Source organism: Aspergillus candidus (assembly GCF_002847045.1).
Source record: "Aspergillus candidus strain CBS 102.13 unplaced genomic scaffold BDW47scaffold_43, whole genome shotgun sequence".
Taxonomy (NCBI): Eukaryota; Fungi; Ascomycota; class Eurotiomycetes; order Eurotiales; family Aspergillaceae; genus Aspergillus; species Aspergillus candidus.
The window spans coordinates 101,557-128,773 of record NW_020194048.1 but is presented as its reverse complement, the minus strand read 5'-3'; the positions used below and the strand labels follow the sequence as shown (position 1 = coordinate 128,773).

At 54.4% G+C, this 27,217-nt stretch overlaps 13 protein-coding genes across 13 annotated transcripts; 7 read left to right on the top strand and 6 right to left on the bottom strand.

The window, feature by feature from the left end:
• Nucleotides 1–50: 50 nt before the first annotated feature.
• BDW47DRAFT_127918 (class I SAM-dependent methyltransferase) lies at nucleotides 51–1,704 on the top strand (the record flags this gene model as incomplete). Its single annotated transcript, XM_024816783.1, has 3 exons — nucleotides 51–467; nucleotides 551–752; nucleotides 812–1,704. The coding sequence occupies 3 exons, from the start codon at nucleotides 51–53 to the stop codon at nucleotides 1,702–1,704; spliced, it is 1,512 nt and encodes a 503-aa protein (XP_024669707.1).
• Nucleotides 1,705–1,894: 190 nt separating this feature from the next.
• BDW47DRAFT_127917 (phosphatase YCH1) lies at nucleotides 1,895–2,384 on the bottom strand (the record flags this gene model as incomplete). Its single annotated transcript, XM_024816782.1, has 2 exons — nucleotides 1,895–2,211; nucleotides 2,270–2,384. The coding sequence occupies 2 exons, from the start codon at nucleotides 2,382–2,384 to the stop codon at nucleotides 1,895–1,897; spliced, it is 432 nt and encodes a 143-aa protein (XP_024669706.1).
• Nucleotides 2,385–2,458: 74 nt separating this feature from the next.
• Nucleotides 2,459–4,621, bottom strand: BDW47DRAFT_60273 (putative prenylcysteine lyase). The gene is made up of 2 exons (XM_024819402.1): nucleotides 4,278–4,621; nucleotides 2,459–4,221 (listed from the first exon to the last, which is right to left on the bottom strand). The coding sequence occupies exons 1-2, from the start codon at nucleotides 4,381–4,383 to the stop codon at nucleotides 2,723–2,725; spliced, it is 1,605 nt and encodes a 534-aa protein (XP_024669705.1). The 5' UTR covers nucleotides 4,384–4,621; the 3' UTR covers nucleotides 2,459–2,722.
• A 212-nt stretch (nucleotides 4,622–4,833) lies between these two features.
• On the top strand, nucleotides 4,834–6,328 carry BDW47DRAFT_109992 (small subunit rRNA maturation protein TSR4). The gene is made up of 2 exons (XM_024813611.1): nucleotides 4,834–5,053; nucleotides 5,116–6,328. The coding sequence occupies exons 1-2, from the start codon at nucleotides 4,928–4,930 to the stop codon at nucleotides 6,292–6,294; spliced, it is 1,305 nt and encodes a 434-aa protein (XP_024669704.1). The 5' UTR covers nucleotides 4,834–4,927; the 3' UTR covers nucleotides 6,295–6,328.
• A 139-nt stretch (nucleotides 6,329–6,467) lies between these two features.
• On the top strand, nucleotides 6,468–7,135 carry BDW47DRAFT_109991 (Dabb family protein). Its single transcript, XM_024813610.1, has 3 exons — nucleotides 6,468–6,555; nucleotides 6,614–6,836; nucleotides 6,948–7,135. The coding sequence occupies exons 1-3, from the start codon at nucleotides 6,537–6,539 to the stop codon at nucleotides 7,012–7,014; spliced, it is 309 nt and encodes a 102-aa protein (XP_024669703.1). The 5' UTR covers nucleotides 6,468–6,536; the 3' UTR covers nucleotides 7,015–7,135.
• Nucleotides 7,116–8,712, bottom strand: BDW47DRAFT_127913 (transmembrane amino acid transporter; the record flags this gene model as incomplete). Its single annotated transcript, XM_024816781.1, has 4 exons — nucleotides 7,116–7,532; nucleotides 7,601–7,772; nucleotides 7,829–8,459; nucleotides 8,517–8,712. The coding sequence occupies 4 exons, from the start codon at nucleotides 8,710–8,712 to the stop codon at nucleotides 7,116–7,118; spliced, it is 1,416 nt and encodes a 471-aa protein (XP_024669702.1).
• Nucleotides 8,713–9,148: 436 nt separating this feature from the next.
• On the top strand, nucleotides 9,149–10,220 carry BDW47DRAFT_109990 (2,4'-dihydroxyacetophenone dioxygenase family protein). Its single transcript, XM_024813609.1, has 2 exons — nucleotides 9,149–9,630; nucleotides 9,697–10,220. The coding sequence occupies exons 1-2, from the start codon at nucleotides 9,478–9,480 to the stop codon at nucleotides 10,090–10,092; spliced, it is 549 nt and encodes a 182-aa protein (XP_024669701.1). The 5' UTR covers nucleotides 9,149–9,477; the 3' UTR covers nucleotides 10,093–10,220.
• A 1-nt stretch (nucleotide 10,221) lies between these two features.
• BDW47DRAFT_133324 (Zn(II)2Cys6 transcription factor) lies at nucleotides 10,222–12,398 on the bottom strand (the record flags this gene model as incomplete). The annotated part of the gene is made up of 2 exons (XM_024817810.1): nucleotides 12,111–12,398; nucleotides 10,222–12,037 (listed from the first exon to the last, which is right to left on the bottom strand). The coding sequence occupies exons 1-2, from the start codon at nucleotides 12,260–12,262 to the stop codon at nucleotides 10,222–10,224; spliced, it is 1,968 nt and encodes a 655-aa protein (XP_024669700.1). The 5' UTR covers nucleotides 12,263–12,398.
• Nucleotides 12,399–12,728: 330 nt separating this feature from the next.
• Nucleotides 12,729–13,642, top strand: BDW47DRAFT_127910 (lactam utilization protein lamb; the record flags this gene model as incomplete). Its single annotated transcript, XM_024816780.1, has 2 exons — nucleotides 12,729–12,856; nucleotides 13,012–13,642. The coding sequence occupies 2 exons, from the start codon at nucleotides 12,729–12,731 to the stop codon at nucleotides 13,640–13,642; spliced, it is 759 nt and encodes a 252-aa protein (XP_024669699.1).
• A 258-nt stretch (nucleotides 13,643–13,900) lies between these two features.
• Nucleotides 13,901–15,645, bottom strand: BDW47DRAFT_109986 (L-ornithine aminotransferase). Its single transcript, XM_024813607.1, has 6 exons — nucleotides 15,496–15,645; nucleotides 15,232–15,441; nucleotides 14,983–15,175; nucleotides 14,730–14,883; nucleotides 14,465–14,646; nucleotides 13,901–14,408 (listed from the first exon to the last, which is right to left on the bottom strand). The coding sequence occupies exons 1-6, from the start codon at nucleotides 15,592–15,594 to the stop codon at nucleotides 13,939–13,941; spliced, it is 1,308 nt and encodes a 435-aa protein (XP_024669698.1). The 5' UTR covers nucleotides 15,595–15,645; the 3' UTR covers nucleotides 13,901–13,938.
• Nucleotides 15,646–16,046: 401 nt separating this feature from the next.
• On the top strand, nucleotides 16,047–20,127 carry BDW47DRAFT_133323 (allophanate hydrolase subunit 2-domain-containing protein; the record flags this gene model as incomplete). Its single annotated transcript, XM_024817809.1, has 6 exons — nucleotides 16,047–16,117; nucleotides 16,187–16,306; nucleotides 16,360–16,633; nucleotides 16,706–17,435; nucleotides 17,486–19,783; nucleotides 19,880–20,127. The coding sequence occupies 6 exons, from the start codon at nucleotides 16,047–16,049 to the stop codon at nucleotides 20,125–20,127; spliced, it is 3,741 nt and encodes a 1,246-aa protein (XP_024669697.1).
• A 565-nt stretch (nucleotides 20,128–20,692) lies between these two features.
• BDW47DRAFT_133321 (NAD(P)-dependent alcohol dehydrogenase) lies at nucleotides 20,693–22,022 on the top strand (the record flags this gene model as incomplete). Its single annotated transcript, XM_024817808.1, has 2 exons — nucleotides 20,693–20,856; nucleotides 20,957–22,022. 2 exons carry the CDS (start codon nucleotides 20,693–20,695, stop codon nucleotides 21,948–21,950), a joined length of 1,158 nt encoding a protein of 385 aa, XP_024669696.1. The 3' UTR covers nucleotides 21,951–22,022.
• A 435-nt stretch (nucleotides 22,023–22,457) lies between these two features.
• Nucleotides 22,458–27,207, bottom strand: BDW47DRAFT_127906 (putative ABC bile acid transporter; the record flags this gene model as incomplete). Its single annotated transcript, XM_024816779.1, has 3 exons — nucleotides 22,458–24,233; nucleotides 24,282–26,780; nucleotides 26,833–27,207. 3 exons carry the CDS (start codon nucleotides 27,205–27,207, stop codon nucleotides 22,458–22,460), a joined length of 4,650 nt encoding a protein of 1,549 aa, XP_024669695.1.
• Nucleotides 27,208–27,217: the final 10 nt, after the last annotated feature.

Genomic DNA, 27,217 nt, shown 5'->3' with positions numbered 1-27,217 from the left:
AAGATACTCCAAATTACTGGAGTTGCTCTTTACCAGAGCAACCAGTGACCATGAACCACGCCACCCGACGCGCCGTAACGCAGCTCCTCAAGCGACAAACCCAGCGAAGCCGCATCCCGTCGCGACGATGCGCCTCGACTTTCCAGAAGAGACAGTGGTCGACACCACTCGCGCAAAACCTCGCCAACGCGATCAAAGTGACCGGACCGATCCCCATCGCAGCATTCATGCGTCAAGTGCTCACCTCACCGGACGGAGGGTACTACACGACGCGCCCCGAAGGCGACGGTGAGGTCTTCGGCAAGCACGGTGACTTCGTCACGTCGCCTGAGATCTCGCAGGTCTTCGGCGAACTGGTCGGTGTGTGGACGATCACCGAGTGGATTGCACAGGGGCGGAAACGCAGCGGAGTCCAGCTGATTGAAGTTGGGCCTGGCAAGGGGACGCTGATGGATGATATACTACGGGTGGGTTGAGTCAGGCTTGGTTGGATCAGTTGGAGGTCGATGCGTACGGAGTGGATGCTGACGTTTTGCGCGTCCGATTATAGACTTTCCGGAACTTCAAAACGTTTACGTCGAGCATCGAGGCGATCTACCTCGTCGAAGCGAGTCCTACGCTCCGCGAGGTGCAGAAAAAGCTCCTCTGCGGCGATGCCCCGATGGAGGAGACGGAGATTGGACATCGCAGTACGAGCAAGTATTTCGATGTGCCGGTAGTCTGGGTAGAAGACATCCGGTTATTACCGCAGGGTGAGTGAAGAGGACCGGACGACGACCTGTGGTTCAATCGCTAACACCGAAAACCACAGAGGAGGACAAAACACCATTCATATTCGCCCACGAATTCTTCGACGCCCTTCCCATCCACGCCTTCGAATCCGTCCCCCCATCACCAGAGAACCAGCCCCAAGAATCCCAACAGATCATGACCCCCACAGGACCCCAAAAGCTCCACCGCCCCCTCAAAGCCGCCAACACCCCCCAGTGGCGCGAACTCATGGTCACGCTGAACCCCAAAGCCGTCGAAGAGGACCTCCCCGGCGAGGCAGAGTTCCAACTAACGCGGGCCCCCGCATCAACCCCCTCATCGCTTGTCATCCCCGAGATCTCCGAGCGTTACAAAGCACTGAAGAACCAGCCCGGCTCGACCATCGAAATCAGCCCCGAGAGCCGAATCTACGCGTCTGATTTCGCCCGCCGCATCGGAGGCGCCAGCATCAACACCAAACAAGGTGCCGCTGCACAAAAACCACCGCCTCCCCCCGCGAAGCACACCCCCTCCGGCGCAGCCCTCATCATGGACTACGGCACAATGTCCACCATCCCCGTGAACTCACTGCGCGGAATCCAGAACCACAAGAATGTCGCGCCGCTGTCATCCCCAGGCCAAGTGGACGTCAGCGCCGACGTCGACTTCTTCTCACTAGCGGAGGCGGCCATTGACGCCAGCGAGGGCGTCGAAGTCCACGGCCCTGTCGAGCAGGGTACCTTCCTGCGGAGTATGGGCATCGCGGAGCGCATGCAGCAGCTGCTTAAGGGTGTTGAGGACGAGGAGAAGCGCAAGACGCTGGAGAGTGGGTGGAAGCGGTTGGTTGAGCGTGACGGGGACGGTATGGGTAAGCTCTATAAGTTTTTGGCCATTGTACCTGAGAAGGGCGGCAAACGGCGGCCGGTTGGGTTTGGGGGGAACGTTGTCATGTAATAGTTTAGAAGAGAAAAAGTGTGTAGTATATTGTAATATAGATAGACGATACTTGTTTCACATATGCCAACGAGGCGTTCTCCAAAACATACTGTCTAGAATCTAAGTACTCAAGTAAAACGGGTATCTCCCACGCACAGAAACAACCAGCGAAGCAATCAAAACCAAAATCCAAAGAGAGGGGAAAAAATCAATACATCTGCCAAACATCCTCCGCATAAGCCTCCGTCAGCCGCACATCCTTCCCATACTTCTCCTGCCACTCGACGAACCCGCCCTCGAGGACAAACACCTCCTGACCGGTCTTGGCCGCCTCCTCGGCACCGAGGACGCGCTCGCGCTCGCGGGCGTAGCGCAGTGCCGCGGAGGGGCCCCGCTGCTGGCTGAGAGCGCAGTGGAAGACGACCTTCTCTTTGTCTTTGAGGGTGCGGATGAGTTCGGGGAGGTGGAGCTCGAGAGAGGAGCTGGGGATCCAGGTGGAGGTGGTGATGTGGCCGCCGACGTGGTCTGTTCTGTTGTTAGATGCTTTCAGGTATGGGGGAATAGGTAGGGGAAGAGGTAGTACCCGAGTCGCGGACGTCAATAATGGCCAGCTTGCTGGGGGAACTGGTTGAAAGGAGGAGCTCGGACAGGGCGTCCCGACTCATGCGGGGAAGAGTCCCGATGGTGATGATAGACATTTTTTATCTCCGATGTTGCTTCTGGGTGGGCTGCTTTCGGGAAATGACGAGAACGACGAGAGCGGCGAGATTAGAGCCGAGGTAGTCACAGGCCAACCGATATGATATGATGGAGCGGCCGTTGACGGAGAGTGAGGGGAAGATGAAGCTAAAAACATTCGATCGCGGGGAAGAATGAGGCGGTCACGTGCCGCGGTGTTTGCCTTGGGCATCATACTACGTTTGGAGATTCGCTTCTAGGAAGACTGTGAAATAACCCGTGAAAATGGAAAGAAAAGAGCATAGAAATTGGTGGAATTCACTGATCCCTCCTCCATGCCGCCCCGATGTATATACGCTCATAGTTCCGTGTCGTCATGGCCTACAACGGGATCATCGCCCACGTCCACATCGATTGGGTCTTCCCATGACTGCGAGATTAAGGTAGCCACGTTGTGACCCATCAGAGCGCTGGTTTCCATCGTGGAGATGAAGCTCTCGATGCCTCCCGTGTACCAGATGTTCGAGGATAGCTCCGTGTCCTCGAAGGTGACCCGAGGGTAGAGGAACGGATAGGGGTTCCAAATCTTTTCGTGGAACCAGCTGACATCGCTCTTGGGAAGATCAGCAATAGTCTGGTTGGCAGTGCTGGCTGCACCGTCGGCGTTCAGGCCCAGGATGCTTCGCAGGAACTCAGCGGTTGGTTGTTCGGGCGAGAAGATCTTGTAGACATAGTGGTCCTGATCGTCGTGAGCGGATGAGCGACGCGGCTTGGCGGTTTGGAGGGTGCTGATGCTCCAGAAACCGGCTGGGCCCACGCCTTGTCTGCTTGAACCGAGGTCGGTTCCCTCCGGCAGCGTGGTTAGGACCGTCTCCGGGACCTGGTCGTCGGGCCCCGTTCGACCAAAATACTTGGGCAAGAGTCGGTGTGGAGACGAAAACAGCGTCACATAAAGCTCGACGTAGGGGATCTCATCCGGAACAATGTCGAGGGGCGGATTGATCGCGAGATCGGAATACTGGAGAGGACCGGCAATAACCACCTCATCGAATGTCTGCTTCTGTTCGGCATTGTTCGCTTCGAACGTCACAGTCAAGCTGTGATCATGATTTCGGTCAATAGAGGTCACGGCGTGGTTGGCTCGGACGTTCGCCTTTGCAGCCTTGAGCATTCCATCAAAGATGCGCCAGTTCCCGCCTTCAATGGCCATTGCTCCATCCGTAGCCATGCACACCATCGCCTCGAGACCGTGGATCAAGGGAAGATTCTGTCCGTAGTTTACGCGCGTGCTGGCCTGGATGATTTCCCGAGCAAATTCGGGAGATACGCTGTTCTGATCGAGGTACACGCTCCCAGGAGCGGCGGTTGTATCGAGCAAACCGACCGCTTCAGCGGCAGCCGAGAGGGATCGGAACGGGAAGAGAGGTTCATCGTAGAGCCGCAAGAACTTGCCCACAGTGGCCTTCATCAGGCGCTGTGTCCGCACCGGTGCCCATCCATAACGCCAGAGCAATTTACCAATGTTCCACCAGCTGTAAGTGTCCTGCAATATGAATACAAATTGCTCTCCATCCCAGATCCCAATGGTGTCCACGGATTCTCTGGGGCGGGCGTGACCGGCGCTGCGGGCGGACAATCCCAGATCCCGGGATGCATTCACTAGATGCTCATTGACTTGGACAAAGATGGATGCCCCTAACTCCACCGGATAGACGGGGTCGTCGAAGACATTGACCGTGGTAGACCGGCCACCGACATGGGACGCACGCTCAAAGACGGTGACGTTGACCGGAATCTCGGAGTCATCGGCATGTTTGCGCAAGAAATACGCCGTGGAGGCCCCTGCAGCGCCCGCGCCTAATCCATACCGTTTAGTCTGGAGAATGGGGATAGAGGAAAGGTAGAATACTCACCGATCACTGCCACTCTCTTGGGTGCTGCATCATCCGCTGTAGCCAACGCAATCAAGGAGAATATGGCCACATAAAGAACAGACAAGGAGTGAAGGATAGTCATCATAGAGGATTCTTTGAATGTAAACACTCCCAGGGGGCTGACTGGTTGATAGTCGAGTATTTGAGTGGTCCTAGCTTAAGCTCTAGGAGCTGGTCAATTGGCGATCAATAGTGTCTCTTGAAGGTCCCAAGCAGACATCCCATATCAAATGGAATTGATTAACAATAGTATATAAGAATAGAATTAATGAGAAAGAATAGTTGAATGAATTGAAACCCAGAAGTGAAACCCAGAAGAGAGATAAAAAAATAAAAGAATGAAGAATGAAGTTGAAGTTGAAGATGGATCACAACATGTGATGTCACCTGCTCTGGAGTGCCTGATACCGTATTTTACCCCGGTACAGCACTAGTCCCATTCTGGACTAGTTCCTTCCTATCGCTTATCGTGATCTTTTGATTTTATTTTTTATCTTCATTTTTTCACTTCGACTTTTGGCCAACAGATTCAAGACCAAGTCAGTCAAACAACTACTGTCTCAATTACAGGACAGGGAATCACACAATCAGTCAGACTTCCTATTCTCAAAGCCCGTGACAGAGAAACAATGGACCCATACGATAGCGACTCGTCGGTCGAGGATGCGGGGGACTTTACAGACACCGGTGTGCTGCTGGGTTATGCGTCGGAGGAGCTGATAGAAGATACGATTAGTCGTCTGGGTGGACGACCGGTATGTGTGATCCCATTCTCTTCTTGTCCCAGGGTTCTGATATACTGATGGTTCGACTGCAGACCTGGATTGACGACGCTACCCCGCCTTCCGGTGATTACGCCAACTGCAAAGTCTGCAATCAACCCATGCTGCTGCTTCTCCAATTGCATGGCGACCTCCCCGATGACTTTCCCAGCGATGAGAGGCGACTGTACATCTTTGGATGCCCGAGAAAACCGTGCAACCGCAAGCCAGGCAGCATCCGGGCTTTGCGCGCCACCAAGAGACTGAAGAACCAGCCGGCCCCGAGGAAGGAGAAGCAAGAACCGGCCAAACCACAACAAGAGTCGAAACCGGAGAGTGACGCTCCCAAGCAGGATCTTGGAGCCAGCCTCTTCGGAGCCTCCACGCTCACTGGAAGTGTTTCCGGTAATGCAAACCCGTTTTCTCTTGCCAGTTCTTCCCCCGCGCCGAGCAACCCGTTCGCGGCCCCCGCCCCGGCCCCGGCTCCAGCGCCTGCCGCTCCTCCCTCCGCGCCTGAAAAGCAACCGTCATCCGAGAATGACGCTTCGCTCGCTGAGTCCTTTGCAGACAAAGTTCGAGTGTCCTCCCCGCCCCCGGAATCGAAGGCCCCCGAACCCAGTGGACCCCCTACGCCGTGGCCGGCCGAGTCTGACTTCCCCGCGCCCTACCCGCAATACTATCTGGACGCCGAGTACGAAACGCTCTCCCGGCCATCCACACCCACCGTGCCCGAGAACGTCACCGTGGAGAACGCCGACGATGACGCCAACGCGGGATCATCCGAGCTCAAGGATACTTTCGAATCGGAGATGGACAAGGCATTCATGAAGTTCTCCACCCGCTTGGCACACAACCCCGAGCAGATCCTCCGATATGAATTCCGCGGCACGCCTCTGCTCTACTCGTACGCCGATCCAGTGGGCGCGCGATTCCACGACGCCGCCGCTGCCAACCCCGGAGCCCGCGTGACGACGGTCGCGAGCAGTGCGAACCGGATCCCCCGCTGCGAACACTGTGGGAGTCAACGCGTGTTCGAGCTGCAACTTGTCCCGCACGCCATCAGCATGCTGGAGGAGGGCCGCGAGGTCGGATTGGGTGCGAAAGATGACGCCGGCATGGAATGGGGCACGATCATCCTGGGCGTCTGTAGCAAGGACTGTGGACCGGAGAAAGTCGGAGTGACGGCGTATCGCGAGGAATGGGCTGGTGTGCAGTGGGAGGAACAGGCGAAATGATTATGATTTATAATGTTGATGACTATAGAAGTACATATCTATTCTTACTTTATTCTATATTGATTCTATACTACTGCCGAATGAGTATAATAGACTAGATAAGGATCCACCGTAATCTCGTGTCGATCATCCCAGCTAAATGAGCCCCTCTTTCATCATATCCAAACTATCCACACCCCTCAACCTCTCCAACATTCTTTCCAACATCCTCTCCAGAGAACCAACATCAACCAACCGCCAAAATGCCAATCTACCACATCGGTACCCACCACTCCCCCTCTCCAACACCCCCCGCCATCTCCAACTAAATAAACCACAGTCCTCTTCCGCCTCAAACCCAACGTCACTCCAACCCAGCTCACAACCTGGTCCCAAACCGCTCAAAACATGGTCGGCCAGATCCCAGGCCTCCGATCCCTCAAGGCCAACACACCGCTGCCTATCTGTGTGCCCCGCGCGAAGGGCTTCAATATGGGTCTCGTGGCTGTGTTGGAGGAGGCCAAGGATGTGGAGGTTTATGCAGGGCATCCGGCGCATCAAGAGTATATCCCTTTCTTTTCCTAAATATTTTTTTTTAATACAGAATGATTATTGTTTTTTTTGAGGATTGGCTTGGGAGTGAGTATGTTATGCTGACTGTTGGTCTGTGGTAGGGTGCAACGTATGCGCGAGGAGCTATGCGAGGAGACGCTGGCTTATGATTTGGAGTTTGAGGAGTAGACTGTGTTGCAACTATATTTTACTTAGTACATATGATATAGAACCGATCAATTCGCTGTTATCATATATATGAAGTATCCCAACCTGTATATAACGGTGAATCAACTATTATCCGCACACGAAAACGTCCCCCCAATATCCCCAGACCGATAAGCATCCACAACAGACTGCAGAATCCCATAAGTGCCCCCAACCGTCATAAACACCCCTATCAGAACCCATACCCAATGCAAGTAGTAAACAACCATCTTAACAGGCGAAGACGAAGTGCGCCAATCGCCGTGGTCGAAAATCCACAACCACGGCGGCAGGATGAGCGCGATAGGCGCAAATCCCAGACTCCCTGCTAGCCCGAGCAGGTAGTTGAAGATGGGGATCGCTGCTGCGAGGAGGAAGGCTACGATAGATAGGCCGACTGTGCAAGAGAGCCAGGTTGCCCAGTGGGTGAAGGTGTTGGATTGGAGGTGGGTGGAGCCGCGGAGGATGCGGACGAAGATGTATTTGGCGGAGACGTGGACCTGCTTGTGTTAGTACCGTGAATATGGTGTATGTTATGGGGATGGGGGAGGGGGAGGAGGGGCCGTACGTAGAGAATGCCGGTTACGATGATACCTAGGAGTCCGACTCCGTAGGATACTTTCTTGAGGGTTGGCCCGGCACTTCCTAGCGATGGAGTCGTGATCCATTTCCCGCACCATCTGTATACGACGAGTCCGAAGGAGAGGTAGGCGGCGGTCACTGTGAACATGCAGAGGTATCTATCCTTATGTTAGCACAACAGATTTCATAGTCCAGTTGGAGACTTCATTCATACAGGGACTTCTTGTAATCTCTCGGTTGGCGCATCTCCGAGATGACAGGCAGGAAGGCGGACGTGCCAGCACTAGCAGAAAACAGCGTGGCAGCGGCACTGATACCCTGCACGAAGGAGGGAAACGCCACAGCGTGATATCCAAAGTCGTAGTCTCCCGTCTGGGGCGCCCCCGCCGGACGGTCCCTCAGCGTGACGCCGATGACGACGATGAATACAGCAGCGAAGACAGACACAAACCCAGCCCAGCTAATCCAGCTGAGCTCCCCAAACTTACGGAGGCTGGCGACGAGCACGACGACAGCCGTGACGGCCAGGGCATACCAGTTTGTGCAGGTGGCGTGGTCGGAGAGCGCGTTGAGGGCCGTCGTTGCGCCGTTGATGCCGGACGCGGCGCAGATGATCCAGCTCGCGATGAAGCAGACGCCGGCGATTTCGCGCAGCAGCGGCCCGCCTACCACCCCGGCCATGTCTGCCACAGAGTGGCACATGGGGTGTCGGTTTCGGAAATTACCCTGCACGACTCCTGCGTAGGTGTTGATTATGCCCCATCCGAGGACAACGAGGCTTCCCGGAGCGGCGCCGAGAATGTACAGCTGGCCTGGGATGGTCATCACGCCGGTGGCGAAGGTTACTGGCGGTTGTCAATGTGTTAGGAAAGATAGGGCTGGGTGGACATCCGCTCACTTACACTTCAGGAAAATGATAGATGCCCATTGCCAGCTGAGGACTCGAAAGTCGACTCCATCCCCCGTGTTTTGGAATACCTCGAATCCTTGGTCGTTGTCTTCTCCTTTGAGTAGCTCATCTCCTATGTGGATATGTCCTGCGACAATGTCATCGTCGGGTTGGAGATGAATTGCCTCTTTTCCCTTTTCAACGCTCATCTTAGTAGCGGATGGGTTATACGAAATCGATATGAGTGGAGAAATAAACACGACTTGTTGTAAACTATCTCATTCGACTAAGAATAGATAAAATACTTAAGTATCGAAGGAGTTGTACACCGCTGATAGGGGCGACAATCGTCACATAGCAACCCTAACCTGAAAGTTAATCCTACATAGTCTTATCATTCTCGCTTGACTGTTGGTCAGCAGTGATGGACATCCTCGCCCGTCCATATCCCTGCTTGTATTCCTGCTGTCGACTATAGTATTATCAGAGTGGAGAAGCGTGGAAATCCGGGGAATCCCAATCCAAATCACAGGATATTGGATTTTGCCGGACCTCCGTTATCAACAGGAAGTGGAGACCAGGCCTTGAAAAAGATGGTCATCATAATTGTAATAATAATCACTATCATTGTCATTGCTCGGAGTCGGACCTGCTGGTGACCCACATGGTCCGATATTCACTTCGTCGGATATGCCGGCATCGGTCTTCACTCCGGATGAGAAATTGCTTCTCCATAACATAGTGGGGGATGTTTGCGCTGCCCCGCCTCTCACCGCGGCAAGGTCATGCCATGAGGAGAGGATATCCACCCCTCGGAGCCACAGTGGCAGGTCCGGAGGAGGGACTGAGCCAGACTGCTCAAGTATATTTGAGATCGCAGCCCCGCCAGCATCTTCTTAGATCGAGCATATTTCCAACGCACGAAGCAACGTCGATAGCCTGGTCAATATCGGAGAATCAAAACTGAAAACACAATGACGACAAACGGAACTTCCAAAGACGCGCGGCCTCAGGCCGAGGCGGTGCCCTATCAAGGCGAACCGCTGCCGAACAAGTTAGACGATCTCGTTATCCCAAATGTCCTCAGCTTGGACTGTGACGAGAGGCTCTGGGTCCCTCAAGCACAGGTATGTATTCCATACAAACACACGATGCGATCCAAAAACGTGGCTGACAAGCGATCGAATCGGTAGGACGTGTGGTTCCGACCTTTGGTACTCGGTGTCTCGCAAGGCTATTTCGTCAACCTGCTGCGGGTGCGCAAGTCCGGCATCCTATCTCGACACCGACATTCCGGCCCCGTCCAGGCCACGACTCTCAAGGGCAGATGGCATTATCTGGAGCACCCATGGTGGGCGACGGAGGGGAGTCACGCGTTCGAGCCTCCTGGTGACATCCACACGTTGGAGGTTCCGGAAGGTGTTGAGGAGATGGTCACCCTGTTCCACGTCACGGGGGCTTATATCTATGTGGATTCTCAGGGGCGGCCGGAGGGCGTCGAGGACGTCTTTAGCAAGTTGAAGCTGGCCAGGGAGCACTATGAGAAGGTTGGGTTGGGCGCCGACTATGCAAATCAGTTTATCCGTTGAGTTCAAAGCTCTGGCGAAAGAAGAAATGTAACCTGTACAAAAGCGCAACTGTCAAGATCGACTTCTTCGAGCGTAGGTTTAAGGCGTTTGGATGTGACAGCGTGGTGGACGAGAAATGCATGTCTTGGCTCAGCCTAGAGAACCGTTTAAGAAACATGCATCATTCATCCAGTCCCCAGGAACAAGATCGGTCGGCACAGCGAAATTAAACAGATCGGTCGGATTTTCGAGGATCCACTCTACGGGCAATTCGCTGCCTTGCGGAACATCGACATAGCTCGGAGAGCTCTGAGGGGTCCTTGCCGCTAGATCCTTGAGCTCGGCCGACAGCTGATCAAAAAGGCCATGGACCGCGCCTGCACTGGGCCAAAAGTTCTCTAGCACACGGGCACAACGCAAAAGCCGCGCAAGCCGATCTTGGGCGTTCAATGCCAGCACCAAGCTGCCTTGCTGGAGCGACTGTCGAGCATCCAAAGACATTTGAATCGCGCCGGCCATGACGGCCGCAACAGCGGTAAATAGGCACTGGCCCGTCCATCCTCGATGGACGATGGTCTCGAGACAGGATAGAATGGCCTGGGATGCATCACGACAGATTTCTTGGCAGTTGGGGGATCGGGAGATAGGTGGACTCGTCGCAGATTGGGGTCGATGGAGGTGGATCAGGACCAGATTGTAGTGCATCCGCAGTTGACAGGACCAGAAATCGGTCATAGCGGGAAGATCCAGCGCAAAGCTGACAAGGGACTTTTCGATGGAAGGGACCAAAGCTGCTATCTCCTCTGACGGCACCGAGGGAGCGTTGACTTGGAGGATACGGAACCCAATGACCGCGATGTCGATATTTCTGGTGATGTAGTGGAGCTGCACTCGCTCACTGACGCGTTCGGACTCATCCTCGATAAAGTCTTGCAGCTCCAAAGCGGACTGATCGGTGTCATTCCAGTTGATCATGCATGGCCGCCCATGCTCAAGGCAGGAGAAAACCTCCATCTGAAACAACGTCCACCAGATTCGTCGGTTCAGCCGCCTCTCCCAGTCAGGTAGGCGACTGCTTGCCTGGCGGGATAGATCGCGGTGCATGCCCATGCCGAAGGCGATGCGCTGGGCGATCCCCAGCCAGTAGTAGCTCCCGCCACACACCGAGTCCGAGTTCTCTAGGTGCCATACAAAAAGCAAAGCCGCTTGGGCCATTTGCAAACGGTCGTTCTCATGTCGGATGTGGAATAGCATTGACGCTCTTCGAAAAAGAGTCCTCTTCACCACCATGCGGGATGCGGCCACGGTGGGGTGCTCACAGGCATGTGAGCCGGCCAGAAGAACCGCCTGGAAGAGCAACAATGGCGGGGGGTTAGTCCGACTTGCGTACTGTCGGCGAAACGTAATCTCGTCGACGATCGGGAAGCCAGGGAATATTTTCTCAAAGAAGGCGTCCACGAGCGCATCCCGGATCTCCTGCGCCGGAAAGCGGGCCGTATCATGCGCGATGTCAATATTATTCAGAGATCCCCAGATCCCCTCCGGCTTCCAAGGAAGCGGAGGCCGAATGGGCGGATAGGGAAAATGCAGGGACGGTTGCGCCACGCGCTTCAAACTAATTAGATGGGCAATATTAGAGGTCCCCGTTCCCATGTATGCCAGACGGATGTGATCCGAATCCGCAAAGACCGTCCAATGAGTGGAATCTACCCCGCGTTGATAGAACTGGCTAAGGCCATTCCTCGCGAGTCCGTCGACGACGCGATCTCGCTCCGTCACAATGGGTGCCAGCTCCGGCGGAGATTCATCATTGAAACTGCCGTCTGTGGGTCTTTCCCGATGTGCCTCGCTGGGCATAGGGTGCGGACTAGTCGTTTCTGGTGCAGCCGCTGGCTCAACCGGCTCCGACTGAACTTGCGTCGACCGCCGTCGTCGAGACCTTGGCAGTGACCATTCAGGGGTGGACCTGGTAACGGACCTTAAGCATCTCCTCCACTAAATGATGTATAGAAGGGCGACTCCGACTTCATAGGGCTTACCTGCAGGGGATCTTCGATCTGGCGCAGACCGAACAGGGGGTCGTCTCCACCACGTTGCACCTGGTCTTTCGCCTCCGACATGTATCGCATGCCATGCGTTGCTGTCGACGTCGGGAGATACTACTACTCGCACTAGCACCAGAGTCCATCATGCAGGGTCATGCACGGACCGCCCGCGTGCAGATGGAGACGGAGACAGGGGACGGAAGCACGCTTCAAGCCTGAGATAGGGGGTAGGTAGTTCAAGGACAGACGAGTATGAGGTCCGACAGAAATCAATTCTGCATGTCATCCAGTCCAATTGTCAGCTCTCCGTGCGGAGAAGCTGGGAGTAAACCAGGAAGATCCGAATTGAATGTCGGAGAAGCGCCGTGATATCACGTGGGACACCTGGCCCCACGTGGTCCGACCGACATCGCTCCGCTCCGACATCTTCTCCGCATCTCTCTATCTTCATCCCCACATCGCGGTTGGGTTCGATAACCAGGGCGAAAATGGATATATCAGGGTCAATTAGAATTCCGTGCCTTGTCTCTATTCAGAACCATCGATGACACCTATCTTTATTCATAATTTTCAAAAAAATATCCCCTTTTACATTGCTACTGTACCGATACCATGGCTCCCATCAAGAGCAAGGCCTTCATCAATGTTGACCTGGGCGAAGCCTACGGCAACTTTAAATGTGGACCGGATGATGAGCTGTTCCCCCTAATTGACCAGGCCAATGTGGCGTGTGGATTCCAGTATGCGATGCTTTGATCAACAAATATTGGACAATGATACGGATAACTGACCGAAGAACAATCAAATAGTGCGGGGTAATGAATTTCCCACAATACGCCGGTTCAGCAGACTGCTGTGACGAGCTGATTCCAGTGCTAACTAATCTCCTTTATAGAGACCCCGTGGTCATGGCTCGGACCGTCCGAGCCTGCAAGGAACACAACATCGCAACAGGCGCCCACCCCGGCCTACCAGACATCCACGGATTCGGCCGACGGGAGCTGGTCCTGACAGCGGAGGAGCACACGGCCAATATCGTATACCAGGTCGGGGCACTGAAAGCCTTTTTGGAGCGGGAAGGCATGGAGTTGCACCACGTGAAGCCCCACGGCATGCTGTACGGCCTCTGCTGCAGAGACATTGAGATTGCACGAGCGGTGATGGCTGGTATCCCGCGCGGCGTTCCTGTCATTGGATTGCCAGGGACGCACATGGAGACGGCGGCTCGTGAAGCGGGGTTGCCGTTCTGGGCGGAGTTTTTCGCGGATGTGAGGTATAACAACGAGGGGACTTTGGTTATCGAGCGGAAGAGGCTGCCGTGGGTGATGGATGATGTCAAAAAGCATGTCACACAGCAGGTAGAGGATGGTAGTGTGACGAGTGTGGAGGGGAAGGTTGTGTCATTTGATTTGAAGGACAACCCGGTGACGATATGCTGCCACTCCGATAGTCCTGATAGTGTGGGAATCGTCAAGGCGACTCGAGAGGTAGTGGACCGGTTTAACTCCACGATGGGATATTCGTAGAATCTGGTGGTATACAAGATAAAATTCTATGACTTTACTTTATATCGACTTGAAATGAAAGCTAGACCAGAATATAGAATTGTATGAGACTATAGAAATGTATTAGACTATAGTCGGATTGGATTACAGTCAAGTTTTGCTTCAAGTCTGACATTTGCTCACGCCACGTCTTTACGATGGGCCTCTCAGTTCAATAACGAATATAAAACCGCAGTGTATTACCACAGCTCACTGACTACGTGTGTATCAATTGAAGCAAAATACTACAGGATAAGTCTAAACAAAATATATATATGTCACGTCGACCCAGGGAACAACCCTAACGTGCCAACATCCCGAAACGCCTTAGCAATGACCTCCACAGAGCGACACAACGCATCCTCAGCGATAACTAGCGGAGGACTGAGCCGCAACCGATTGGCCGCATTTCCACACAGCACACCACGGAGGGCGCAAAGCGCCGCAATCCGGCGAGCCGTGATGCCAAGTTCGGGCTTCTCGTCAACGACAAGAGTCTGGAACAGCCCGGCGTCTCGGCCCCGGTGTTCCAAAATATAAGGTAATTGAGCCCGATCAATCGCGTCTGCGAGTACGAGACCCAGCTGCTGGGATCGCGCGGAGATGTCCTCAGCCTCTAGGACATCGAGGACGGCCAACGCGGCTGCGCAGCCTACGGGAGAGGCCGCGAATGTGCTGACTATGTCGCCTTGCTCAATGATGTCCATTACATGCGCCTTGCCCATGACGAGGGACATTGGCGTTGCACCTTAAGACTGTCAGTTGCGAGACATATCTGGACCTGGTTGCGAATTGAATACATACCCCCTGTCAAGGCTTTCCCAAGTGCCACCATATCGGGCTTGACCCCGGACTCGCGCTGATATGCCAGGTCAAAGCCAGTACGGCCGAAACCGGTCTGGACCTCGTCGCAGAGGAAGAGGACATTGTGTTTGCGACAGAGGTCTTGAACCGCGGTTAGATACCCTTTGGGTGGAGTCTTTGTGCTAATTTATTGAGTTAGCAACGCGCCGTCGAAGCTTCAAAGCCACAAGAGAAGCCCGTAGACATGGTGAAAAAGACGTCTTACCCGGCATAACCTTGCACAGGCTCGATCAAAACGGCTGCAATCCGACCGCTGGACCCGGCCAAAGCGTTTTCAAGATCACCAACATCTCCAAACCGCACCACTTGACCCGTCTGCGGATCGTGGGGGCCAACATTGGGCAGATGCTTGCCAAAGTCTGGGCTCAAGTGTCAGTCCTGTACCATGCGACTCTTCTTCGGGTGGTAGAAGAAAGGTTCAAAACGCGCGAAGATAAATTCCTTCAAGACAAACATACTCTGTGCAATGCGATTTGAGAGACCCATAGTCGCCAACGTCAAGCCATGATAGCACTGGTCTGTCGTCAAGATAATCGCCTCGTCATTCGGAATGCCTTTCGTAACGTAGGCCCATTTGCGCGCGATCTTAATCAAGGCGTCTACAGCTTCAGCGCCCGTCACCATGGAAGCGATCGCATCGTAACCGAATTTCTTTCCTGGCGTTAGCTCTCGTCCTTTTCACCAGTGGCCAAGGAGGGGGCACCCACTTCCGTCAGTCTCGTCGCGAGCCTCCCGTAGAGCGGGTTCATGTAAGATGTATTGGTGAGCGCGCATCGCCGGGTCTGCTCGATGACGGCTTCAATGATGTGCGGGTGAGAATGGCCGAAGTTGACGACCGCAAACTGCGAAATCATGTCGATGTACTCTTTGCCATCTGTGTCGGTTACCGTGTGGCCTTTGGCGCTTTCCCAGACAACCTGCACCCGTTAAGCTCCTGTGTTGCATTTTCGATAGCGGAGAATTTTACTCACAGGGAAGCTGGCAAATCCTGGAGCGATGTTCTTCTCCCATTGCGCGATTTGCTTTGTTGCAGTGGCGCTCAGCGCAAGGGATGCGACACAGCTGTCCATGTTGATTGAGTTGTCTGCAGGTATAGAATGAGGGTTCACCAGAGATCTTGCTTGTATCTTGTTTTCTTTTGTTCTCTCCTATTGTTTATTTTTCTATTATCTCTTTTTTTTCTTGACTCCACCTTTTGTTATGCTTTTGGAGTGTATTATCGCATCCAGATAGAACCTGAACCACAATATCGGAGATAAAAATCGGATGTAGAAGATCGGACCACCGCCGATCCGACAACGGACCAAGAATGATAAAGTGGAGGTCCGACAGATTAAGTTGGGTCCGACGGGATCTGACTGGTTCGAGACTACCTTACTAGATAGCGGTTTATATTAGCCGGTAAGTAGACTACCCCGGAACTTCTTGGTCTCATATATGCACATTATTCTTGTTAGAATGATAGATCGTTAGGATACTCTTCATCTCTGTATCTCTATACGGACCTTCATTGTAGGAAATTATGGACTCGTTAAAGACGGTGCTAGTCGCAAACCGAGGAGAAATTGCTGTTCGTCTTATTGAAGCTGCGCGGTGAGTGCCTCTTTTCCAGAGAGAGTGAGAGAGAGAGAGAGAGGAGACAAGCTGACTTGAAAACCCCAGTCGTCTGAATATCAAGTCCGTGGCAATATTCACCGACGTAGATGCCACATCAGCGCACGTTTCTCTAGCAGACAAAGCATGTCCGCTGCAAGGACCAGCTACCACAGCCTATCTCGACATGTAAGCTTCTTTTCCCACTTTATCTGACGTGAAAGACCTGATCAAGAAAATAGTGAACAAATTATCTCAATAGCCAAGGAGAACAGTGTAGACGCCGTCATTCCAGGCTATGGGTTCCTCTCGGAAAACCCCGACTTCGTGAAGCGGCTGAGCGAGAATGGCATGGTGTTCGTCGGCCCGTCGACGGATGTCATGGAATCTCTGGGCTTGAAGCACACTGCGCGGCAATGCGCGATAGACGCCTCTATCCCTATCGTCCCCGGTAGTGCGGGGTTGGTGATGGATGAGGAGGAGGCGGTTGGGATCGCTAGTCAGATAGGCTTTCCGGTGAGTGTCTTTAATTTGAGCCTTTGTCCTTTATGGGCGTGCTATGTATGGCGCTGACAAATATGTGTGCAGGTCATGCTGAAAGCGACAGCAGGAGGTGGGGGAATGGGTCTCTTGACATGCGAGACGGAGGCAGAAGTCCGATCTTCGTTCAAGAGCGTTCAGTCCCGGGGGAGTACGCTGTTCAAGAACCCCGGCGTGTTCGTGGAGCGATACTTCCCTCGGAGCCACCACATTGAGGTCCAGGTATTTGGGAACGGAAGCGGCAAGGCTGTCTCCTTCGGGGAGCGCGAGTGCTCTATACAGCGTCGTCACCAGAAGGTGATTGAGGAATGTCCTTCTCCGTTTGTGGAGAACCGGTTCCCAAAGTTGCGGGAGAAGCTTACTACCGCGGCGGTGCGATTCGCGGAGCATTTGAAGTACGCTTCTGCGGGCACGATAGAATTCTTGGTTGATGACGATACGGGGAAGTTCTTCTTCCTTGAAATGAATACACGATTGCAGGTTGAGCATGGGATTACGGAGATGTGTTACGGAGTAAACCTGGTGGAGCTGATGTACTTGCAAGCGGATGCGCAGCTCTGCGGTCGTGGAGGGATTGCGGAGTCGGAGCTGCAGCGGCTTCAAGAGAGATGTCGTCAGCCGCAGGGACATGCCATCGAGCTGAGAGTCTGCGCGGAGAATCCAGCTAGAGACTTTGTCCCCTCGCCGGGAACGCTGATGGGGGTGGACTGGCATATGCTTCCCGGAACTCGAATCGATACGTGGGTGCGCCCCGGAATTGCAATCAGTCCGAATTACGGTAGGTGCTGTATGCCTAAATCGATTGACCCCTTTGTTGACTTATTGAAGATCCGCTTATCGCAAAAATCATGCACCATGCTCCGACTCGAGAGCAAGCCATAGGTGATATGGTGCAGGTTGTCTCAAAGACAGCTCTCAGTGGGCCTCCGACCAACTTGGAATTTCTTCGCGCTGTCCTGGAGTCCCCTCCGTTCCACGAGGGAAATACAATCACGACCTTCCTGGAATCATTCAACTTTGCCCCTGCTGCCATTGACGTTGTTTCCGGCGGAGCGAAGACCCTCGTTCAGGACTTCCCCGGACGGCCAACAATCGGACGGGGTTTTGGCCATTCCGGACCGATGGATGCTGTCACATTCAAGGCTGCGAATAAGCTGGTACGTAATGCAGACAGTACGGAGGCGTTGGAGATCACCCTCAACGGACCCGACTTGAAGTTTCTCGGCGACGCCGTGATAGCTCTATGCGGACCGCCCTTGGAAACAACATTGGACGGCAATCCAATGCCCCTTTGGACACAAGTTTATGTCCAAGCAGGCCAGCGTTTAACCATTGGAAAGGTGAATGTCTCCGGTGGCTGCCGCGCGTATTTGGCTGTTCGCGGGGGTTTTCCCAGTGTCCCCCGATGGTTCGGTTCTAAATCGACGTGCCCTGATATCGGCATCGGCGGATACCAAAATAGAGCATTGAAATCGGGGGATTATCTTTCCCTCGCGCCTCTTTCCCAGCAATCCGAAAGTCCGGAGCCATTTCATATCCCTGAATCGGCCCGTCCGCATTACACCAAGCACTGGGACGTGCAGGTTATGGGCGGCCCCTTCGAAGAAGGGTACCTCCTCCCGGAGGATCTCGAAATGGTGTACTCGTATAAGTGGAAGGTCTCCCACAATGCTGCGCGAGGAGGCATCCGACTGGTAGGCCCGCGGCCGCAATGGGCCCGGTCGGATGGCGGCGAAGGAGGGTCGCATCCAAGCAATGTCATCGAGTGGGGATACCCCCTGGGGGGGTTGAACTGGACAGGCGATGAACCGGTTATCTTCCCCGTCGACTGTCCCAACTTCGGAGGGTTCATTTGTAGTTTGACGGTAGTGAGCGCAGACCTCTGGAAGGTCGGACAGCTGCAGCCAGGCGACACACTCACCTTCCACCGCATCTCTCTAACTACGGCGCTCAACAGCTGGAGGAAGGTCGACAACTACCTTGCCAGCCTCGATCGGGCGATCCGGTCAGGGGATTTCTCAAGTATCAAGGCCGTCAGTGGTCTCCTGGATAATCCCACCGCCGCTCGATGCACAGACCCGGCTGTTCTCAGACGCCTGGAGGCCACGGCTGGCACGCCCGCCGTGACCTACCGACAGGGTGGTGACAACTACCTCCTGGTTGAGTACGGCGATGGCAAGTTCGATCTGAACCACAAGTGTCGTGCAACGGCCCTATCACGGGCTCTGAGAGCAGCAGTCGAGGGAATCACCTTCCAGACTGGCTTGGTCAATACGGTGGGCTGTGGCAGCTCCCTCCAGATATACTACGACGGTCTCCAACTACCGCAACGAAAGCTTCTCGAGTACCTCGTCGCCCTCGAGCGCCAGCTAGGAGACATTCGGACGATGAAGATCGCCAATCGGACCTTTTACCTCCCGTTCGTCTTCGAGCATCAGACCCTCACTGCGGCTACCGAAAGATACATGACGAACCAACGGCCCTACGCATCTTATCTCCCAGACAACTTTGACTTCCTCGCTCGTAACAACGGGATCTCGCGCGACGAGCTCAAGTCAATCTTCCTCAATGCAGACTTTGTCGCCGTCGGCGTGGGGTTTGTCATGGCGCTTCCTCAATGTCTGCCCGCCGATCCTCGGCATCGTCTGCGCTCGCCGAAAATGAACCCCTCCCGCACATTTACCTCCGCGGGCGCCGTTTCCTGGGGCGGATCATGCATGGCGCTGTACAACGCCGACGGCCCTGGTGGATACATGCTGACTGGTTTGACGATCCCTGGCGTGGACGTCCTGGGGTCCAAGGAAGGATTTTCAGCCGATCGTCCATGGTTGTTTGAAGATATGGACGTTATCAAATTCTATGAGGTGCGGGCCGAACAGTTCGAGGAGGAGATTGCACTCTGGAGAAGCGGCCGGTACCAGTACAAGATGGCTGACACCGAGTTCGACATGGCTGCGCATAACGCACTCTTGGTCAGCACGAAGAGCGAGGTCCAAGAAATCCGGGAAAGACAGAGCGTGTTTGAGAAGGAGATGCTCGCAATCGAGCGACGGCTTTTGACGCAGTGGTCAGAAGAAAAAGCGGCTAGTGGTCCGTCGATGGACCAAGTGGGTGAGTTTCTGCAAGGTATGTCCTCTTCCATTCCTCATTCTTTGACCTTTCTTTCTCTTTCTTTTATCTCCGTCTTCGGTGCTTGTCCAGAACACCGGCTGACTACAACAGACCCGCGATCCGTTATCCTTGAGTCCCCTATCAGCGCCAATGTCTGGAAAGTGCTCGTTCGGGACGACGACGCCCTCGAAGCCGGCCAGGTAGTCATCATTCTAGAGGCCATGAAGCTGGAAATCAGTCTCCGAGTTGACTCGCGCTTTGACCAGTGCAGTGTGAGGAAGGTGTTGGTCCAGCCCGGCGACACCATTGAAGGCGGAAGTCCACTTCTGATCGGTATCAAAGGGGATGATCCTATATAGATTGAATGACTAGATATCCATATAGACCCTCCATGGGAAACCAGAGGTATCTTATCGTTTTAGGTATATTTCCATAAATGGCCAATGCTTGTAGAGGACATGGTGGAAAAGTCCACCAGCCGGCGTTTTCTCCGCCGGAGAATTGCCCGGTGGGGGCCTGAGGCGAGATTAATCGACTCAAAATTAACCGAGACCGAATCTTCATTCTTCATCTTCCTCTCGTTCCCCTCCAACTCTCTTCTCTTCAATCCTCGTAAACTCTCGTTCCTGGTAAGCCTTCGATGTCTTATACATGTGTATTACGCCCTAGACTAACAATGGAAGATGATAGCTTAAGTCCCACCAATTACTTGACGTCCATCTCCAATCTGAAGGCCGAGAATCCATGCGCCAATCCTCCCCAGGTTAATATACCCCTCGTTATCATCAAGTGGGTCCGGTCTCCACACCCCGGATAAATGCGATAATCTATATTTTCCGATGAGAATGAGGGGCAGGTATTAAAGTGGGATGTGTCCTGGCTGTGTTTTTCTCGATAACACCTCTTCACATTCGATTATACACCATGACCACAATCAACCTCGAGAAGCCGAACATTGGTGTCTTCACCAACACCAACCATGACCTCTGGGTCGCCGAATCGACTCCGTCGCTGGCCGATGTGAAGGTTGGGAAAGGCCTGAATGCTGGCCAGGTGACTGTCGAAGTCCGCAGCACTGGCATTTGCGGGTAAATATTTCTTCCTCTTGTTGTCCTCTTGAGGATTTCTTGGGGACGGCTCATACGTTCTGTGGTCATGCGAGTAACTGACAATCGTGGCTGCGTCTAGATCCGATGTCCACTTCTGGCACGAAGGCTGCATTGGTCCGATGATTGTCACCGGCGACCATATCCTGGGCCACGAGTCCGCCGGCCAGGTCGTCTCCGTCGCTCCCGATGTCACCCACCTGAAGCCCGGCGACCGTGTCGCCATTGAGCCGAATGTTATCTGCAACGCCTGCGAGCCGTGTCTGACTGGTCGCTATAACGGTTGCGAAAATGTCCAGTTCCTCTCCACCCCACCCGTCGACGGTCTCCTGCGCCGCTACTTCAACCACCCTGCCACCTGGTGCCACAAGATCGGAGACATGAGCTACGAGGATGGTGCCATGCTCGAACCCCTCAGTGTCTCCCTGGCTGCCATTGAGCGCAGTGGTCTGCGCCTAGGAGACCCCTGCCTGATCACCGGCGCTGGTCCCATCGGCCTCATTACCCTCCTCAGTGCCCGCGCCGCTGGTGCCACGCCCCTCGTCATCACTGATATCGATGAGGGACGTCTGGCTTTTGCCAAGTCGCTGGTGCCGGAGGTGCACCCCTACAAGGTGCAGACCAGCCAGTCGGCTGAGGAGAACGCGACGGGAATTATCGCTGCCTTCAATAACGGCCAGACGACAGGTCCGGACGTCCTGCGACCTCGCCTGGCGCTGGAGTGTACCGGCGTCGAGAGCAGCGTTGCCTCCGCCATTTGGAGCGTCAAGTTCGGCGGCAAGGTCTTTGTGATCGGCGTGGGCAAGAACGAGATGAAGATTCCCTTCATGCGCCTTAGCACTCAGGAGATCGACCTGCAGTACCAGTACCGCTACTGCAACACCTGGCCGCGCGCCATCCGTTTGGTCCAGAGCGGTGTCATCAACTTGAAGAAACTGGTGACCCACCGTTACATCCTCGAGGATGCCCTCAAGGCGTTTGACACGGCCTCCGACCCGAAAACTGGCGCTATCAAGGTGCAAATCATGAGTTCGGAGGAGGATGTGAAGGCTGCGGTGAATGCGGCCCAGTCGTGATAGAATTCTTCCCCTTCCTTTTTTCTTTTATTCTTCTATCCTTCTGTGCTAAGGATTGGCCGTCCCCCGTTTACCTTTTATATCCGGACCTCGGTGTTTTGCGTTGGGTGATGACGGATTGTATGACATTGATGAATTGCTAGACAAGTGGGTTTGGGAACTATAGAGACTCCGGTAGAATCAATTCCTTTTCACCGTTTGATGTGGCAAATGTAGCATTTTGAAGATTGAGCGTAGGTTTGAGTTATATACCTGAATAGATTTCAATTAAGGAAGAAAAGAATATTCTTGCCATTTTTGGCGCCAAAATCAGGCACTCGGGCACACATTCCTCATCTACTCTTTTCACCACGATCCATCTACAAAGATCGCGCACCGTCACTCCTGCAACATTCCAAAAAAGTTAACCCCCAACGCCATGCTGGTGTATAATCTAACTAAGATATCCAAACCACGTCGATCTTTTCATTACTCTCCTTACTTTCTCTTCAAGCAGTAAGACTCACCTCACTGTCCACGCAGAATGATCGCCTCCACGAGCGCCCTCTCACCACTATACTCTACCAGATTTCGAAACACCCCGCCCTCAATAGCGAGCAGCTCCCGCGGTGGACCGAACTCTACGGCCCTCCCCGCATCCATGACCAAGATACGATCGAAATCAGCGACGGTGCTGAGTCGGTGGGCGATGACGAGTAGCGACGACGCCCTGCATCCAAACTCCGTTCGGATAGACCGCTGGATGAGGGAATCGGTCTCCATGTCGACGGCTGATGTGGCTTCATCTAGAATCATGATCTTGGGCTGGGACACGATGGCTCGCGCAAGACATAGGAGCTGTCGCTCCCCTTGTGAGAGGTTGGAGCCTCCCTCGGAGACTGCGGTGTTCAGAGAGGCGACCCCGCTGGAGGATGACTTGGCGGAAGAGTTGATGGATGAGGCAGACGACCAGGAAGAAGCCAGAGTAGGGCTGCTAGTTGAGGATTCTGTGCTGTGCTGAGACCCGAGCGTCCGGTTGTCTTCGAAGGACACCATGTGTACCCTTTCCAGGGCGTTCCACAACTCCTCGTCCGAGTGCTCGTCAAACGGATCTAAATTTGAGCGCACCGTCCCCGAGAATAGCACGGGATCTTGGGGGATGATGGCTAGCCGGCTGCGGAGCGCTTGCAGCTTCATCCGGGACACGTCCAGCCCATCGATTCGGATACGGCCGTGGCGCGCCTCCAGGAAGCGGAAGAGCGCCAGCGTCAAGGACGACTTGCCTGATCCTGTGCGGCCCACCACGCCGACTCGCTGGTTGGGTTCCACAGTGAAGCTTAGCCCGTTCAGCACAGCCGGCAGGTCCGCTGTGTATCCGGCCACCAGGTTATTTACCTCGATGTGACCGCGTATTGGCCAGGCGGCGGGCGGGTCATGACCTTCTTGGTCTTCGGTCTCCATGGAGGAGTACTCCAGAACGCGCTCCGTCGCGTTCATATCCATCTCCAGGTCGGCGTAGAACCGCAGACCCATGGAAATCGCATAATTGTATTGCATAGCAAAGCTGATGGCGAACCCCGCCATGGCGGCGGAGATGGTGGGGGTGTAGACGACAAGGGCGGCTGTCGTCGTCGAGAAGACTGCCCCTATGACACTCATCCGCAGAGCCAGCCAGCGATTGAGAAGCCACAGGTGCCATGCCGTCTGCGCGTGACGGTCGATCCGCGTGTACATCTCACGCATGTACACTTGCGTTTTGGCGTACGCGCGGATGGTCATCAGGCCGGTCAGGCTGGTGCCGAATAGTTCCATGACGGGGCTTTTGGAAGTGCTCTCGAGCCGTTTGATCTCCCGGGCGGCTGTCAGGTAGAATCGCGAGATTGAAAAGCATGGGACTAGTAGGATTGCGGCGAGGACCAAGATAGTAGGCGAGACTAGCACGCTAGCCACGAGAATGCCCATGAGTTCTAACGCCTTGGACAGGAAGAGCCCCAGATCATAACCCAGCCTCCAATCGAGCAGGTGAATGTCTGAAGTGAACCGGTTTAATATGCGGCCGACTGGGACGGTGTCTAGCCACCGAGGAGGCGCCCGGAGGACGGTTGCAAGCAGTCCTTCGAACATCCGACGGGAAGATTGAAGATTTGCGTGGACGAGGACAAGATAGCGCAACGTGCCCACGACACAGGCTGCGACAGAAAAGCCTACGTAGATGGAGAGATAGAAGAGCACTTCGCTGTTTGTCGATATTTGAGCTATATGGGACCGCCCTGTCGAGCTTGTCCAGACACCCACCCACCAAGACTAGACCGGTCAGAACATGAGACAGAAGAGAGTATAAGGCTCACTTACCCGGCTAACAGACAAAGTGTTGAACAAAATCCCTCCAAGCAGGACTAACGGCCACAGGGCAAGCCCACCCCCTTTACAGAGGTAGGCGGCGTACACCTTGGCTGACACCGACCCTGTTTCGCGCTTCTCGTCCTGCGTGAACTTTCTGGGTGTGTGGGTGGGAGCCATAGTTGGAGCTGGGCCCACAGACGAGGGCTTCCCACCAGGCCATTCATGGTCGATCTTGATAGCTTCTACCGGAGAGACGAGGGTTTCCGTCTCCAGTCCATGCAGAAGCTGCGCCAGAGACGGATCCGCCAACTCTTCCACAGGGCCCGCATGAGACACCGACCCATTGTCGAGGACCACGAAATAGTCTGCTCGAGGCAGACACAGCGAGATGTGGTGTGTTACGAGGATCCGAGTACGGTCTCTCCCGAGCAGTCCGGTGAGGCCATGCTCGTACACATGACGGCCTGTCTCCGCGTCCACAGCGCTGAATATGTCATCCAGGATTAAGATCCGTGCGCGGGAGTACAGCGCACGAGCAAACGAGATCCGCCACCGCTGACCACCGCTCAGATTGATGCCATTGGCGCCAATGTCGGTCATGTCGCCGTCTGGCAACAGCGTAAGGTCCTTGTCGAGGCCAGACGCAAACATAGCCTCGCGGTACCGGGGGTCACTATAAGGAAGTCCAAACAAGATGTTGTCGCGGATCGAGGCAGACTCTGTCCAAGGGTTCTGCGCTACATATGCCACGGCTGAGTCGATGATCCAGTTGTCCTGCGTGGCCCGGTGATCAAACCGTTCTTCTAGCGTCGGTGCGTGAGGAACTGCCACTAACCCGGCCAGTACGTCGCATTCGCCGAGAATGGACGCGAGGAGAAGGCTCTTGCCCGTGCCGGTCTTACCGGCGATCACGCTGAGGCCTTTGGGTGGAAACCGTAGATTCAAATGGTGGAGGATGAAACGGTCACTGGGTTCGCAGTGCTGTTCCGGCTCTGTTTCTGCGGGCCAAGCAATAGAGGCACAGTGGAACGAGATCGCCTCCACATCCGTCGTATGTGGGGGTTTCTCAGCGGACGCCATATATGTATCGATGCGGTCTGCGCTGACTTTTGCCTCCATGCCCCGGGAAAAGAGATCCGGCAGGCTAGCAAGCGCTGACTCGATGGACCCAAAAACGGATAGGGTTGTGAAGGCTACCGACGGTGAGAGTTCCCGATTCGTCAGGCAATAGACGGTTAGGGAGACTGCGGACATCATTATCGGGCCTAGGATCCATACGGACACCAATCCCGTGTTGTACAGCAACGTCTTCCGCAAAAGCTTTAGCTCCGCCTGGCGTCTCTCCCTGATCCGATCCTCCCATTGCTGCTCCATAGCGGCGAATTTGACCTGGCGGATCCCATGGAGAACCTCTGTTACGGCCACAGCGCGCTTGTCGGTAGCATTCATAAATTCTTTCTGGGATTTGGAGTATCTTTTGGTCAAAAGCACATTGACCGGCATAACGAGGACGAACACTGAGAGTCCACACAGCAAACTGGGCCATCCGATCAAATGGACTAGAAAGCCAGCCGCAATTACCAAGCGGGTCGCACAACTCGGAATGAGATAGTTGAACATGACGAAGTCCGCAATCCGTTTCGAGTCCACTGTCGCCAGATTGATGACGCTCTGGCGACTCTCCTCCTGCTCTCCATCGTCCTCCCCGTCCGGGTCCTCGGAGCTCTGCTTCGACGGTCTTTGCTCTTTTACATCTTTGCAGCGCATCAACTTGGCAAATACTAGTGTAGAGAGCCCTTCATATATATGCAACCAGAGTCGAGAATAGATGATCCACCACAGCCACGACTCGATCCCTAGGGACAAGATCAAGGCGGCTCCCAATCCTGCCACCCAGAACCAAGTGTTGATAGCAACACTTTCGTCAGGCTGCCGGCCTTCCAATGTCCTCAGAACCCCGTACAGCGCGATCTGAGGCCCGAAGCTCAGCACCGAACTAATCAGACTGAGTGTCCCCTGCAGGATAAGTGTCCGAAAATGTCGCACCATCAAAGCCATCCACAGCGTGCGGGAATGACGCACTGACTCCAGCTGCGCGTGAAGAGCGTGGGCGCGGGCTGCAAATGGGAGTTTGGGCAAACAGTCGATCTCCAACCCTCTGTTTCTTCGGATGTAGTGGAGCAAGTCGCTGACCCACCCGTAAGTATATCGGCCGAGCATGCTAACGCTCTGCTGCTGGTCGACTATTTGATCGTTATGATAGACGCTTGGACGGCGTGGGATCATGGCGCTGGACATGGCGCGAAAAATGGTGATAACGATTATGCTGACCAGGAGGTTTTTGATTTCCTTTGTGGGAGAGTACCCCCCTGACGAGGATGTACTGATCTGCATGCATGCTATAGCAGCAGCGAGAAGACTAGTGACGAAGGCATATTTGGCGAGTCTATACCTCTGCACGCAGGAAGGTTCTGTATAAAATGTGATAGAATGCAGACAAAGAAGCGCCTGTGATTTCAAGTTAGTTACCGTATTTCATTTTTGGTCTCGCAACACCTACCCAGGCACCAGCCTGCAGCCAAAAGGGAGCGCTGCGAATATCCGGCCCTGACCATGGTGCTGGTGCAACAACCGCTAACGCCAACGCCAGGTGGAAGCCCACGACAGACAGGATCATGATAGCAGCTTTCTGCCATCCGTCCGAGAATGCCTGTAGCGAGGCTTTCGTCGCGACGCCATCTTCGTCCTCATATGCTTGAAGACTGTCTTGTGGCGCGAAGGGTGCCGTACCTGACTCTGTTGATAACTGGATAGGCTGCTGTTTTCTTGCCAGCCGGCAGATGACTTTGCAAGCCGCAGGCACCGTAGAGGCCAGAATCAACAGGAAGCCCAGCGTGGCTGCCACGGAGGACAGTCTGTCAGGATGCAATGCCATGCTTTGTGGA

Coding starts and splice junctions, on each gene's coding strand:
- BDW47DRAFT_60273 (XM_024819402.1), bottom strand. CDS start 4,383: ATGATGACTATCCTTCACTCCTTGTCTGTTCTTTATGTGGCCATATTC. Junction 4,222..4,277: donor CAAGAGAGTGGCAGTGATCG/GTGAGTATTCTA, acceptor GGTATGGATTAG/GCGCGGGCGCTGCAGGGGCC.
- BDW47DRAFT_109992 (XM_024813611.1), top strand. CDS start 4,928: ATGGACCCATACGATAGCGACTCGTCGGTCGAGGATGCGGGGGACTTT. Junction 5,054..5,115: donor GTCGTCTGGGTGGACGACCG/GTATGTGTGATC, acceptor GTTCGACTGCAG/ACCTGGATTGACGACGCTAC.
- BDW47DRAFT_109991 (XM_024813610.1), top strand. Junction 6,837..6,947: donor GGGCATCCGGCGCATCAAGA/GTATATCCCTTT, acceptor GGTCTGTGGTAG/GGTGCAACGTATGCGCGAGG.
- BDW47DRAFT_109990 (XM_024813609.1), top strand. CDS start 9,478: ATGACGACAAACGGAACTTCCAAAGACGCGCGGCCTCAGGCCGAGGCG. Junction 9,631..9,696: donor TCTGGGTCCCTCAAGCACAG/GTATGTATTCCA, acceptor TCGAATCGGTAG/GACGTGTGGTTCCGACCTTT.
- BDW47DRAFT_109986 (XM_024813607.1), bottom strand. CDS start 15,594: ATGGACAGCTGTGTCGCATCCCTTGCGCTGAGCGCCACTGCAACAAAG. Junction 15,176..15,231: donor TCGCGACGAGACTGACGGAA/GTGGGTGCCCCC, acceptor ACGCCAGGAAAG/AAATTCGGTTACGATGCGAT. Junction 14,409..14,464: donor TGGGAAAGCCTTGACAGGGG/GTATGTATTCAA, acceptor GACAGTCTTAAG/GTGCAACGCCAATGTCCCTC.